Genomic DNA, 12,207 nt, shown 5'->3' with positions numbered 1-12,207 from the left:
TCACTGAATTGTTGGGAGTAGTTGCTCTTACTGTGACTTTTCATAGGCTGAGGGACTGTTCTGCATCTCTTTCCTTCCAAGCATCTTAAACCAATGTGAGATTGATTGGTTTGGTTTCTTCTGCCTTTGATTTCCTTCCATCCAGGTACTTGGTGTGTGCTTCCCTTTTGTTAACTTTTCTTACCAACATGGAGCCAAGCATTTGGCTTTCAATAAAACCCTTTGAAACAGTCAGTTCAGGAGGGTTTCATTTGAGGAGAATCCAAGTGAGTCAGGCCCTCATGCACACCTGAAGCCGGGCATGCTGCTGCAGCGGGTGCCCGGGGAGGTTGTGCTGGGGCTGAGTGTGAGCATGAGAGATTGGGAAATAGAGATAGCAAAACCTGGCAGGCCTGAGGCAGGGCTCAGCTTCTGCTCAACTGATCAAGACCACTGTGACAAGTGCTTCCCTGGGAGGTTAGGACATGGGACTGTTTGGTTTTGCCCTGTTGTGGTTTGGTCTTGGCTGCTGTTGCTGATCAGGTCTTTAAAGCCAGTCTGGTATGACAGTGATCCTCGTGTGCTTTGTTGATGTTGTGTTGTCAAAAGCTGGTTTAGAATCAGGCTGGTTTAGGTTGGAAGGGACCTTAAAACTCTTTCAGTTCCAACCCCTGCTATGGGCAGGGACCCCTTCCGCTGGAGCAGCTTGCTCCAAGCCCCTGTGTCCAACCTGGCCTTGAGCACTGCCAGGGATGGGGCAGCCACAGCTTCTCTGGGCACCCTGTGCCATCGCCTCAGCACCCTCACAGGGAAGAGCTTCCCAAGATCTCATCCCTTTCCTGCAGGCATGGGGCTGGGTTGCTGCGATTCTCTGAGCCGCTGTTGCAAGAGCAGTGTGACTGACACAGCACTTGTAGAAGATTCAGTGTTGGAGATAGCCTGAAAGTTACTGTGTCAAGTCCCCACCATGTTCCCTGGTTTCACCCCTTTTTCCTGTTCCACAGGGTCTTGTGCTGCTCTTTGGCCACTGTGGGGCTGGTGGGTGGTTTCTCAGCTACACACCCTGGCTTGGTGCTGAGCCCCCTTTGCTCTCAGGCACCGTAGGCTGCAGGAACAGCACCCAGTGAGGTGCTGACGAGGCTCACAGGGAGTGTTTGAGTTCCTCCTGCACAGAGGAATGATGAACAATCCCAGGGCAAAGTGCAGAACAGCCAGTTCAGCCCCAGGACTCTTAAGCAAGAGGGCAAAGCAGTGACACGTTTGTGAAGGTGTTGTGAAGAAGGGGAAAGGTTGAGTGGCTGCTGTGGGGGGCTGCAAAGTGCTATGGAAGTGGTGAAGTGTGTGCCTAGGTCTCACAATGACCAGGTCGACCAGTCTGAGCAGAGCAGGAGAGGAGCAGGTCGGCGGAACTCTGGGCTCCTTCTCCCTTCAATCCCTTATTAAAGGCAAGGATGAAGCGTTGGCTTTCATGTGCTTCATTTCTCCTGTCTTCCTCTCAGAGAGCTGAGAGGTGTGTGTCTTCCCGGATCTTTAAAGTATTTCAGATTTTAGAATGAATTGAGAAAAAGGAACCAAAGCCACACTTCCAAGCAAAGCCTCTTCTTGAGAGGTTTTATCATAGAATCGCAGACCGGTTTGTGTTGGAAGAGACCTTAAAGCTCCCCTAATTCCAAGCCCCTGCCATGGGCAGGGACCCCTTCCACTGGAGCAGCTTGCTCCAAGCCCCTGTGTCCAACCTGGCCTTGAGCACTGCCAGGGATGGGGCAGCCACAGCTTCTCTGGGCACCCTGTGCCAGCACCTCAGCACCCTCACAGGGAAGAGCTTCTGCCTAAGAGCTCATCCCAGCTCCCCTCGGGCAGGTTCAAGCCATTCCCCTTGGCCTGTCCCTACAGGCCCTTGTCCCAAGCCCCTCTCCAGGTTCCCTGCAGCCCCTTTAGGCACTGGAGCTGCTCTCAGGTCTCCCCTTCAGGAGCCTTCTCTTCTCCAGGCTGCCCCAGCCCAGCTCCCTCAGCCTGTCCCCAGGGCAGAGCTGCTTTATCTTCCCCCGCAGCCCTCACCCCCGCATGTGCAGGCTTCTCGTGTGCTCCCCGCGGGACCCCTCAGCCTCCCTCCCGCCGGCTCTGCCGCTTTAAGGGCGCTGCCTCCGCCGGCCCCGGGGCCGAAGTCCGCGGGCTGCGGGCGGCAGCGGTGGCCGGGCCGGGGATGCAGCTCCCGGCAGCGCCGGGCGCGCTCGCCCCTTCCCTGCTCGCCATCCCGGTGGCCTTCGGCATCAACGGCGCGGCCGCCCTGGCAGAGTGAGTGTGGGCTGGGGACAGCGCTCGGGGCTGTGGGTGCGGGTCCTGCTCTGGGCGCTGGGTCCAGCCTCTGCCCGAGGCTGGCCGGAGCCATCCCACCAGGACATGCCACTGGGTCCCATCCGGCCCCGGCGAGCGGGCAGCAGTGTCCAGGGCAGGGTGCTGGGGGGGGGGGGGTACATCCTGGTGCCCCTGGAAGGCTGCTGCAGGCTGGAGCTTGCTGACGTGATTCCTGGCTGCTTTTATGGCTTCGAAGTCGCATTACCGGGGGTTGCTCAGGCTCATTGCACACCGTGGAGCATAATGGGGCTCAATGGTAGTCCCAGTCCTGGGGGATCATGGTGCTGAGCACCTCTGCGATTGAGGAGCATCCTTTCCAGCTACCTGGCTCCAGGTCACAGGGATGAGACCTCCAACACCGGGCGCTGGGGACCCCCTGAACCCTGCTCTGCCCCCCCAGAAGTGACCCTCCCAGTGTCTTGGCTGTCGCCACCGCCCAGGCTGGCCCCGTCACCGCCGCTGTCACCCTGCTGATAACAGCCCCACTTCGGGTTTGAGTGACGTGTCCTGGGTGCTCAGCACATCCCCATCCCGCGTCCACTCCCAGCATCCCACACAGGATCCCAGCACATCCCCAGCTGGCACCAGCTGGAGCCGGGGTCAGCTCCCACCGCGCCCTGACATGTTAGATTTCCCTCCTATGTCCATCCACATTCAGACTCTTTGCTTTTCTCCGCTTTCCTGTCTCATGTCTCAGGAACTCTGGGTTTTCTTCTTGTGTTCTTCCATCCTTTTTCCACACTTTCTATCCTCTTGTTCCTGCCAGGCCCCTTCACCCTCCTTTTCCCATTCATTATACATTTCTTTTTATAGCTCCTTTCTGCTGTAGCTTTAGCAGCAGGAAGGGCTTTTAGCCAAATCTCTCTTCATCCCAGAGCCGGGACTTTCCTGGCCACCCGATAAACTTTACTTAATGATCTCCCAGTTTTCATTCCCATATTTTTGGCCTCCTCTTTCCCTTCCATCCCATGCGGCACTGCAGTGCTGCAGCCCAGCTCTCCAGGATCCATCACTATGAAATCCGCAGCAGAGCCAGGCAAAACCACATCCATGTGGGAATGCTGCTCCCCCCAGACTGAGGCCTGGGGCATTCTCCTGCATCTCAAGGGGATGACTTCCATCAGTCCCTGCTGTGCGATGGGCGATGGTGGCCTCCAAGCCCCTCAGCCTGCCAGGGGGAGCTGGGTGCCCTGAGCACAGCACCCCAAGGTGCTGGTACGCGTGGGGTAGCCCGGTGCGTGCCAACACGTGTTGCTGTGCCTCGAGCCCCATCACACACAGTGACCAGAGGAGCCCAGTGTTGGGCCACTCCGCTGCAGCACCTGTATTGGAATTAATCATTCTGTGGGGGTAACCGGTTGTGTAGTAACTACTGATGCAGTAGTAACAATGCACTGAGGAGGGGACACCTCAGCTATTGCATTGGTTTGAGGGGAGTTTCAAGCACATCTCTTGGTTGGATGCCTGGGGACAAGCCCAGCCCTCGCTTGGTGCTGCTGTGTCACTCATCCTGGCCCTGGCACAGGGTCCTGGGCTCACCTGCCCCGGCCCAGGAAGAGCAATTCCACCCGCACAAGGAAAACAGGAGCTGGGTGTTGTCACTGCCTCCTGTGAGCAGGACCGGAGCTGGGTGACCCTGATGGCCTTTTGTCCCTATTCAGAACGTAGGAGCACACGGGCAGAGGACTGGGTATTGACACTGGTGTCTGCTCAGACCATCAGCCACCACTTGGCCTTTTCCTTTGGTAGCAGGGTTAAAGGCTTGAGTGAAAACCCTGGGATGCTTTCCATGTTTCACAGCTGAGGCATTGGCTAGAGCAGAGCTGCAGCTCCTCCAGCTCCTGCAGGGGATGCAGCAAGCTCAGGGGCGACTTCCCTACAGCCTCTTCACTCTTTCAGGACCCGGGTTCAGCATTTTGTTACTGATGCAGTTTATAATCAAGTTCCCCAGTCTCTTATCACAGGGGCCCATTGCCGCAGCCCAGAGAGGGAGGACCGCAGGAGCCTTGGCGAGGCAGCCCCTTCCCACCCATGCCTGGGGTCAGACCCAGCCTTTTCCTGGGACTTGTTTTAGAACCCAGAGGAGCCATTTCCCCTCTGCAGGGGACGGGCAGCACCTGGGTGCAGGGTCCGATCCTGCCGTTCCTCCTGCTCTGGTGGACACCTCTCAAAACTGGGGGGGCAAAGGGTGTGCTCACCTGGACCGGGAAGAACAGGGCTTCACCCCCCGGCTGTGCCCGGCTGCTGGAGCCCACGCTGCCGTCCCGCAGGAGCCCGCTGGCGCTGGTGCTGACGGGGCTGCTGGTGTCCGCTGGCCTCTTCTCCATCACCTTCTTTGTAAGCGGAGGGAGCCACTTCCAGGACCCCCTGTTCTGCGGTGAGTCCCCCCCCCGCGGTGTGTGGGGACGGATCCCGTGCCTGCCAGGGAGCGCAGATGTGGGATTCGGGAAGTGCCGGGGGATGTGCTCAGAGCTGGCTCACTTCCCGCAGTGTTCGTGGTGTTCTCCTTCACCTCCGTCGTCGACCTGATCATCTCGCTGGAGGAGGACGGCTTCATCTCCGGCTTCGTGGAGGTCTACGTCAGAGAGGTACCACCTCACCCGTGCCCAGAAGCTGCTCCTGCCACAGAGGGACAATGCACGGAGCGGCACCACGGGGAGGGTGCTTGGGAAGGTGCTTGGCCCCATCCCGTATGATCCGTTGTCTCCCAACGGGCAGGGTGAGCCCTACCTGCGCACGGCGCACGGGATCCTGATCTGTTACTGGGATGGAATCATCCACTATGGGCTCTACCTCACCATGATGGCGGCCATTGGCCAGAGGTGAGCAGGGAGGCAAAGGGGCTTCAATGGCTGCGTGGTATCCTCATGGATCCAGAGCCCGGAGGAGCTCCTGGGGGTTGGAGGAGCCCTGAAGGGATGTTGCGAGGGGGTGACCAGAGGTGTCTGATCCTGATGTCTCTGCAGAAGGAACTACAGGAACCTGGGTCTCTTCTGGCTGGGCTCTCTGATGATGAGCATCATCGTCTTCCTGCTTGGGAACCTCATAGGTACAGGGGTGCGGAGCGGGGCTCCGCTCCATCCAGGCTGCTTCCACGTCCTGTTTGTCCTGGGGGCTGGTTCCCAGGCACTTGCCTGCAGGCAGAGGAGGAAGGTGCTGAGCTGGAGGCAAGCAGCAGGTATCAGTACTGTGCTGGGCCCATCCTGTGCTCTCCTTCCCCAGGGAAATACAGCTCTGACCTCAGCCCTGCCTTCCTGCTCAACCTGCCCTACATCCTCATCCCCATCTGGGCTGGGGTGAGGCTCTTCCAGCAGCCCAAGGCCCTGCCATGCCTCAGCCCTGAGAAGGTGAGCTGGGAGCTGGGGCAGGAGCTCTGTGGGGAGCTGCACTGGGAGCCATCACCCTTATCCCTGTGCCAGAGCTGGACCAAAGGGTGTGGGACCAAACCCAGGGCGTTTTCCCCCTCCCAGGTGGCAGAGGAGCAGCGCAAGCGCCTGTACCAGCGGCCCCAGGACATGGGGCTGGTCCTGGTCCTGCTCCTCATTGCTGCGTTCACCTTCTTCAGGGGGATGGTGAGTGATGGGTCCTGCATGGGGGTCCCAGAGGGGCCGTGAGGGTCATGGGGAGGGTGCATCTGCCACTGTCCACATCCCCAGGTGGTTCTGGACTGTCCCGCTGATTCGTGCTTCGAGTACATCTACCAGCACGAGCCGTACCTGCGTGACCCCGTCGCCTACCCCAAAGTGCAGGTGAGCGAGGTCCAGGCAGGGCTGGCATCCCCCCGGTGGCACTGGGGATGGGGTGACCCTCTCCGTGTGTCCCCTAGATGCTGATCTATATGTTCTACGTCCTCCCCTTCTTCTGCCTCTGCATCTATGGGCTGGTGCTGCCTGGCTGCTCCTGGCTGCCCGACTGGAGCCTCGTGTTTGCTGGTGCCGTGGCGCAGGTGAGGGCTGCAGGGAGGGGGGGACACCATGGTGGGACCCCTGGGCTGGGTTTCGGTCCCCACCAGACCAGAGCAAGGCCAGAGCTGGGGGGAACAGCTCCACACCCGCAGCTGATGTGGAGCAGCTCCCACTGCCGCTGCCGGGTAATTGCTTTGGCCTCGGTGGATCTTAATGGAGCCCGGGATTGGCTTGACAGAAATAGGCTGGAGCGAGCCGGCAGGTCTATAGATAGGATGTGCCGGGTGCGCTCCTGCTCAGCGCCCTTTGGTGCTGTCACCCACCCTCTGCCACTGCTGCCCTGTGTCCCCAGGCTCAGTTCTCGCACGTGGGCTCCTCGCTGCACAGCCGCACGCCCTTCCCCTACCAGACCCCTGAGGATGTCTGGTGGAGCTTCCTCCTCACCAACGTCCTCTACGCGCTGGGGCCGCAGCTCCTGGCCCTGCGCTGCCTGCGCAGCCCTGCCTTCTTCCTGCCCGCCACCTCTGCCAGCCTGCACGGGGGCAAGAAGCACCAGTGACCCGTCCTGCCCGCCCTGGGGGCTGCTGCCTGCCCGCTCTTCCTGCAATGGCACCGGAGCAGCCTGTGGTGAGACCTGCCTGGCAGAGGTGTCCCCAGGGATGCTCCTATCCCCCCTGCATCCCCTAACGCTGTGGGCTGCACCAGGAGGACCCCGGGGCGCTCTGCGGGGCCATTGCTGCAGCCACAGCCCTGCCCTTGCCCGGGCTTGGGGTGGTCCCGCTGGTGGGGGGCTGCGGGAGCTGTGGGGGCCCCGTCCCACCCCAGCAGGACACGGAGTGAGGACTGCCAGGAAAACACTGTTTACACAATAAAGGAGCGAAGGTTCGGCCTCTGCGCCGGTGTCCCTGGGGCTGTCACCCCGCAGCACCGCATTGGACCCCCCGTGTCACCCACCCGAGGGGCACGGAGGAGCTGCCAGACTTTGACCCCTCCTGCCCTTTGGGGTACAGGGGCTGGGGGGGGGTCCCTGCCGCCCTCGCTGAAGGGGTTCAGGGTGGGGTTGGGGGATGTGAGCCTGGGGGTGCGCACGGGTGGGGGTACAGGAGGGGGGTACAGGGGTGGGTGCTGGCGGTGGCTCCGCGCTGCCCTTGGAGGGGGCATTACGGGGTAAAACTCGTTCCACCCTCGGGTTCCCCCCGCATCCCTGGCCGGGGGCACCGGCGGTACCGGGGCACCGGTGACCTTGGCGAGCCGGCGGCCCTGCGCAGCGCCGGGAGCCGGGGCAGGGCCGGGCCGAGCTCCCGGTGCCGCCCCCTGCGCGGAGCCGCACCGGCAGCACCGGCGGTACCGGAGCGCTCCTGCGGCCGGGCCCCTCCCGCGGGTCGGCACCGGCGCCCGCAGAAACACGGTGAGTGCGGGGGGCTGCGAGGAGCCGGGGCGGACCCGCGGGTACCGGGGCCCCGGGCGGGGGCAGCTGCCTGCGGCCGGGCCGGTTTCCCCCAACCCCGGGCGCTGCGATGCTCGCCCCCGGGCACCGGCGTCCCGCAGCCCCGGGGCTGCCGCCGCAGTGTCCCGCACTGCAACACCGCACCGCGGCGGCAGCGCAGGGGCTGCCCCGCTCCCCCTGCTCCCAACCGCTCACCGGGACCCCAGGGGGGCCGCCCCCCTCCCCCTGCCCCACAGCCACTCCCTGGCTCCCCTTCCCCAGCCCCACTGCGCTCGGGAGGGATCATCCCCACCGTGAGGGGGACCCACAGCCCGGCTGGGGTTTGGGGCACCCCGTCAGAACTCGGGGCTCAGGCACCAGCCTGCAGTGAGGGGGGGGGAATGTCGCAGCCCCGAGGAGCTGGGGGGCTCCGGCGCATGTTTCCCTGGCTGCCCCAGGGAAGGGGGGACGCTGCCGGGGGGCTCTGGGGGGCTCCATCCGCCGCAGCCACTCCAGCGCCATCAGTTCAGTTTCCAGATGTGCCAGCGCCGACATAAATAACTCAGGAGATCCAGCCCCGAGCGTCTGCCATGAAATATTCATCCCGGCTGTAACCGAGCGGGTGAAGCGGAGTTCAGGCCGCGGGGCACGGGGGTTCCTGCGGGCCGGGGATGCTCAGAGCAGGACCCGGCGCTGCCGGTCACCCCCCTCTGCTTGGGGAGGGTGAAGTGGGAGGCGAGGAGCTCCCCCACAGGGGGTGCGCGCTAGGGACCAGCATCGCTGCTGAAGCCGGGGCTCTGTTTGCTCACACACTCGGGGGGACCGGTGGGTGCTGAGGGGCTCTGCTCTCCCCCCAGATGTGTCCCCGAAGCCCCTGGGCCGCTCTCCCTGCAGCTCTGCTGCTCCTCGCCTGCGTCCTCGCCTCTGACACGGTGCCCAGCGCCCGGGGACGGAAGAAGGTGGTCCATGTCATGGGTGAGCAGGGATGGGGATGTGCAGGAGCGAGCTGGGCTGCACCCCCACGGTGGGATGGAGGGGACCGGCCTGCAGCCATCAAGCTGTTGAGTCTAATATCCACTAAACGGCTTCCTTGTGTCCCCTTTGCCCTGGCCAGGAGCCACCCAACCCTCCTCGGGGGTTGCAAAGCCCCCAGAAGAGGGAAATTCCCCCCAAAATTTCCCCCAGCCTTCCTTGTCCCCGCTGTGGGTCGTGCCCTGGATGGAGGCAGCATCAGGCTTGGGGACAGGGACACGCCTGAGCTTGGTGTCCCTTGCAGAGGGTGACAGCGGGGCCGTGGTGGTGCAAACAGCACCAGGGAAGGTGGTGACCCACCGGGGCGGCACCATCATCCTGCCCTGCCGCTACCACTACGACGTGTCTGCCCACGACCCGGCCGAGATCCGCCTCAAGTGGACCAAGGTGACAGAGCCGATGGCCTTCGTAGACGTGTTCGTGGCGCTGGGCAAGGCGCGGCGGGCGTTCGGCAGCTACCGCGGCCGCACGGCGCTGCAGGAGGACGGCTTCGGTGATGCCTCGCTCATCATCCGCAACGTCACCCTGCAAGACTACGGCCGCTACGAGTGCGAGGTCACCAACGAGCTGGAGGACGACGCCGGCATGGTCAAGCTGGACCTCGAAGGTACCGATGCTGCTGCAGCAGGGATGGGGCTTGGCCGGGACGCGGTTCCCGGTGCTGGGCTCGGTCCTGCTTTACGGCCGGTTGTTTTTTCTGGCGTGTGCCGTGGTTTATTGCTTGTTACTGGCTTTTATTGTTGCTCCAGGTTTACAGGCTGGCAGCTAATAAATGCTGGAGATAGATAGTGGTGCTGCCTCGTAAAGCACCAGGACAGATCAGGTTGTGGCAGCAGCATTGCTGGGATGGGCTGCTGTGGCTGGGGAAGTGGGAAAACTCTTTTATGGGGGCTCAGGAGCTGCAGTAGCACAGCTCTGGCCAGTATGGGCTTGCTCTGGGGATGCTGGGGCTTGGCTGGGCCCTCTGCAGGTACCACTGATGTCCCCAGGTCCCCAGGCAGCAGCTCCTGGAGCCCTGGGGTGCTGTAGAGGTCCCTGGGGTGCCATAGGGGTCCCTGCAGTTGCAGGGGTAGGGGCTGGGGTTCCTGAGCAAAGCCTGGAGCACTCAAACTCCCCAAGCAGAGGTGCCGGCAGCTCTCCTCCGCTGCCTCCAGCCCGCAGCCCCAGCCCCTGCTCCCCTCCAGCTCCTGCTGATGACCCCATCCACTGGGTCAAAAGGAGGTGGGGGACCCCCCCCCTGTACCCCAGCCCCTCCTCTCTGTCTCTCCAGGCGTGATCTTCCCCTACCACCCGCGCCTGGGCCGCTACACACTGAACTTCCATGAGGCCCAGCAGGCGTGCCTGGAGCAGGACGGGATCCTGGCCTCACACGATCAGTTGCACCAGGCCTGGCTGGAGGGCATGGACTGGTGCAATGCCGGCTGGCTGGAGGACGGCTCCGTGCAGTATCCCATCTCCCGGCCACGGGAAGAGTGCGGCCGCAAGGATACGCCGGTGGGGGTCCGGAACTACGGGTATCGGCACAAGGAGAGCGAGCACTACGATGCCTTCTGCTTCACCTCCAACCTCAATGGTAACTGGGGGGGAAACTGAGGAACGGAGCACCTGGCTCGCTGGTTTGGCTGGGAGGGTTTCCCATGGTGGTTCAGCTCTGAATGAGGAAAGGATGCGGCCGCATATGCTTTCCTTGGGCAACCCCACACATCAAGTGGGGTTTCAGTGCCGGGGACCCCCAGCAAGGACCAGGATCTGTCCCTGTTGCCTTTGTGCTTTTAGCAAAACCCATCTCTTCTGGGCAGGAGCAGGGGGTGGAGGGAATTGCAGCAGCAAACAGCCAGGGTGATGGATGAGGCCAGGGCCGGGCAAGATAGATGGAAGCCGGGCAGGCTGCGGGGCTGTGTGGATCCCTCCTTGCTGGCAGGGCCGCAGGGGCTCCGCCGCTGTTGGTTTAGTGGTGACAGCAGAATAAATCGTTGGTGTAATCACCACAAGGAGACCCCATAAATCTGCCCAGAGCCCAGCTGGCTGCTCCCCTCCAAAACACTCACTGGGGAAAGGTCTACAGCCCCATCCCTGCTCCATCCCGCCGCACTGGATGCCAGTGCCGGACCACATACAGGATGTCCCCATCCCCAACAACGTCTGCTTTGTGCCTGTCCCCCCTAGGCAAAGTGTACTTCTTGAAGACGTACCGCAAGCTGAGCTACGCCGAGGCGGTGCAGGCCTGCAAGAACAACGGGGCGGCCGTGGCCAAGGTGGGTCAGCTCTACGCTGCCTGGAAGATCCAGCTGCTGGACCGCTGCGAGGCGGGCTGGCTGGAGGATGGCAGCATCCGCTACCCCATTGTCAACCCGCGGGCACGCTGCGGCGGCCGGGAGCCCGGCGTGCGCAACCTGGGCTTCCCCGACAAGAAGTACAAGCTTTTTGGGGTTTATTGCTTTAAAAAGGCTGGGGAGGCTGCTCCGGAGAAGGCACTGGGTGGGGGGGGGCACCCCAATCGTGTGTGAGGGTCACCCTCTGCGGGAGCACCCCAACCTTTTGGCCAGGACAACCCCGTCTCTGTGTTGGGCTCCCTGGTGCTGCTGCCCCGCAGCGTGGGGAGCTGCAGGCAGCTCCTGTGTTGGACTGGGAGAGGTGCCCACGCGCTACGGGTGCAGGAGCTGCACCGCGGGCTGCGCACGAAGCCTGGTGACACTTGGGGAAACTGAGGCAGCGGGAGGGGAGCAGCTTCATTAACCCAGCCAGGAGCCTGCGCTCGGACCCAAGGCTGGCTCCCAGCTCATCGCAGCTCTTGCTTGGCAATCAGCGCATTGCATGTGCCAAAGGCCCATCCAGAGCAAAGCAGGCTTGAGCCCCACAATGTCCTCATCCTCATGTCCATGGTCCCCAGCTCTGCCCTGCCCCTGGGGCCATGCAGCACCGGGAGATGCAACCAGCACCATGGCACCGGCAGGTCTCTGCAGGGGATGGGGGGTATTGGGCTTTGCTTTGTGCAGCGTGGGTCACCGGGGGCACCCGCAGCCCCTCCAGCTCAGCCGCACACCCCGGCCTGGGGCTCGGGCAGCTCCTCAGTGCTTGGCTCCGTGCAGCAGCAGCAGAGGTGGGAGCGGGGAGGTGCTGGGTGGGCTCCGTGCCCCGCACCCCGGCTCGAGGCTTCCTGCAGCCCTGGCGCTCGTGAGCTGGACGTAGATGAAATAAAAGCTTCGGCCGCTTTGGAGAGCTGAGCCGGGCTCTCGTGTGTCCTTGGCTGGTGCCACTCTTGAGGGGCACCGCGGGTGCAAGGGAACCCTGGCTATGCCCTTGTATTCCTGCCCTATTCAGAGCCCCTGGCCCTGCTGTGCCAGAGCTGGGCATGTTTGGAGCATCCCAACAGCATCCCTTGTCATTTATCGGGACTGGATCCAAGGGATCAGCAGAGCTACCCCAGAGCATCCCGGTGCTGGCAGCAACCAGGAGCCACCCAGGGGATGGCAGAGCATGGGTAGGGGGCCAGAGGGGGCTGGTGGCTTC

General features: G+C 62.7%; 2 protein-coding genes across 4 annotated transcripts; both read left to right on the top strand.

Moving 5' to 3' along the window:
* The first annotated feature begins 2,135 nt into the window (after window positions 1-2,135).
* Window positions 2,136-6,886, top strand: TM6SF2 (transmembrane 6 superfamily member 2). Its single transcript, XM_065699701.1, has 10 exons — window positions 2,136-2,274; window positions 4,605-4,711; window positions 4,825-4,922; window positions 5,053-5,156; window positions 5,301-5,383; window positions 5,557-5,681; window positions 5,805-5,906; window positions 5,991-6,083; window positions 6,161-6,280; window positions 6,592-6,886. The coding sequence occupies exons 1-10, from the start codon at window positions 2,183-2,185 to the stop codon at window positions 6,796-6,798; spliced, it is 1,131 nt and encodes a 376-aa protein (XP_065555773.1). The 5' UTR covers window positions 2,136-2,182; the 3' UTR covers window positions 6,799-6,886.
* Window positions 6,887-7,394: 508 nt separating this feature from the next.
* On the top strand, window positions 7,395-11,907 carry HAPLN4 (hyaluronan and proteoglycan link protein 4). 3 transcript variants are annotated; one of them, XM_065699722.1, is made up of 5 exons: window positions 7,395-7,647; window positions 8,523-8,640; window positions 8,942-9,304; window positions 9,968-10,270; window positions 10,864-11,907. In XM_065699722.1, the coding sequence occupies exons 2-5, from the start codon at window positions 8,523-8,525 to the stop codon at window positions 11,202-11,204; spliced, it is 1,125 nt and encodes a 374-aa protein (XP_065555794.1). In that variant the 5' UTR covers window positions 7,395-7,647; the 3' UTR covers window positions 11,205-11,907. The 3 variants fall into 3 exon arrangements, with proteins under 3 accessions (XP_065555794.1, XP_065555796.1, XP_065555797.1); XM_065699724.1 differs by lacking the exon at window positions 7,395-7,647 and adding an exon at window positions 8,155-8,287; XM_065699725.1 differs by lacking the exon at window positions 7,395-7,647 and adding an exon at window positions 8,155-8,393.
* Window positions 11,908-12,207: the final 300 nt, after the last annotated feature.

Source organism: Lathamus discolor, chromosome 21 (genome assembly GCF_037157495.1).
Source record: "Lathamus discolor isolate bLatDis1 chromosome 21, bLatDis1.hap1, whole genome shotgun sequence".
Taxonomy (NCBI): Eukaryota; Metazoa; Chordata; class Aves; order Psittaciformes; family Psittacidae; genus Lathamus; species Lathamus discolor.
This window is presented reverse-complemented; position numbering and strand designations above follow the sequence as displayed.

Coding starts and splice junctions, on each gene's coding strand:
- TM6SF2 (XM_065699701.1), top strand. CDS start 2,183: ATGCAGCTCCCGGCAGCGCCGGGCGCGCTCGCCCCTTCCCTGCTCGCC. Junction 4,712..4,824: donor CCAGGACCCCCTGTTCTGCG/GTGAGTCCCCCC, acceptor CACTTCCCGCAG/TGTTCGTGGTGTTCTCCTTC. Junction 5,682..5,804: donor CATGCCTCAGCCCTGAGAAG/GTGAGCTGGGAG, acceptor TCCCCCTCCCAG/GTGGCAGAGGAGCAGCGCAA.
- HAPLN4 (XM_065699725.1), top strand. CDS start 8,337: ATGCTCAGAGCAGGACCCGGCGCTGCCGGTCACCCCCCTCTGCTTGGG. Junction 9,305..9,967: donor GGTCAAGCTGGACCTCGAAG/GTACCGATGCTG, acceptor CTGTCTCTCCAG/GCGTGATCTTCCCCTACCAC. Junction 10,271..10,863: donor CTTCACCTCCAACCTCAATG/GTAACTGGGGGG, acceptor TGTCCCCCCTAG/GCAAAGTGTACTTCTTGAAG.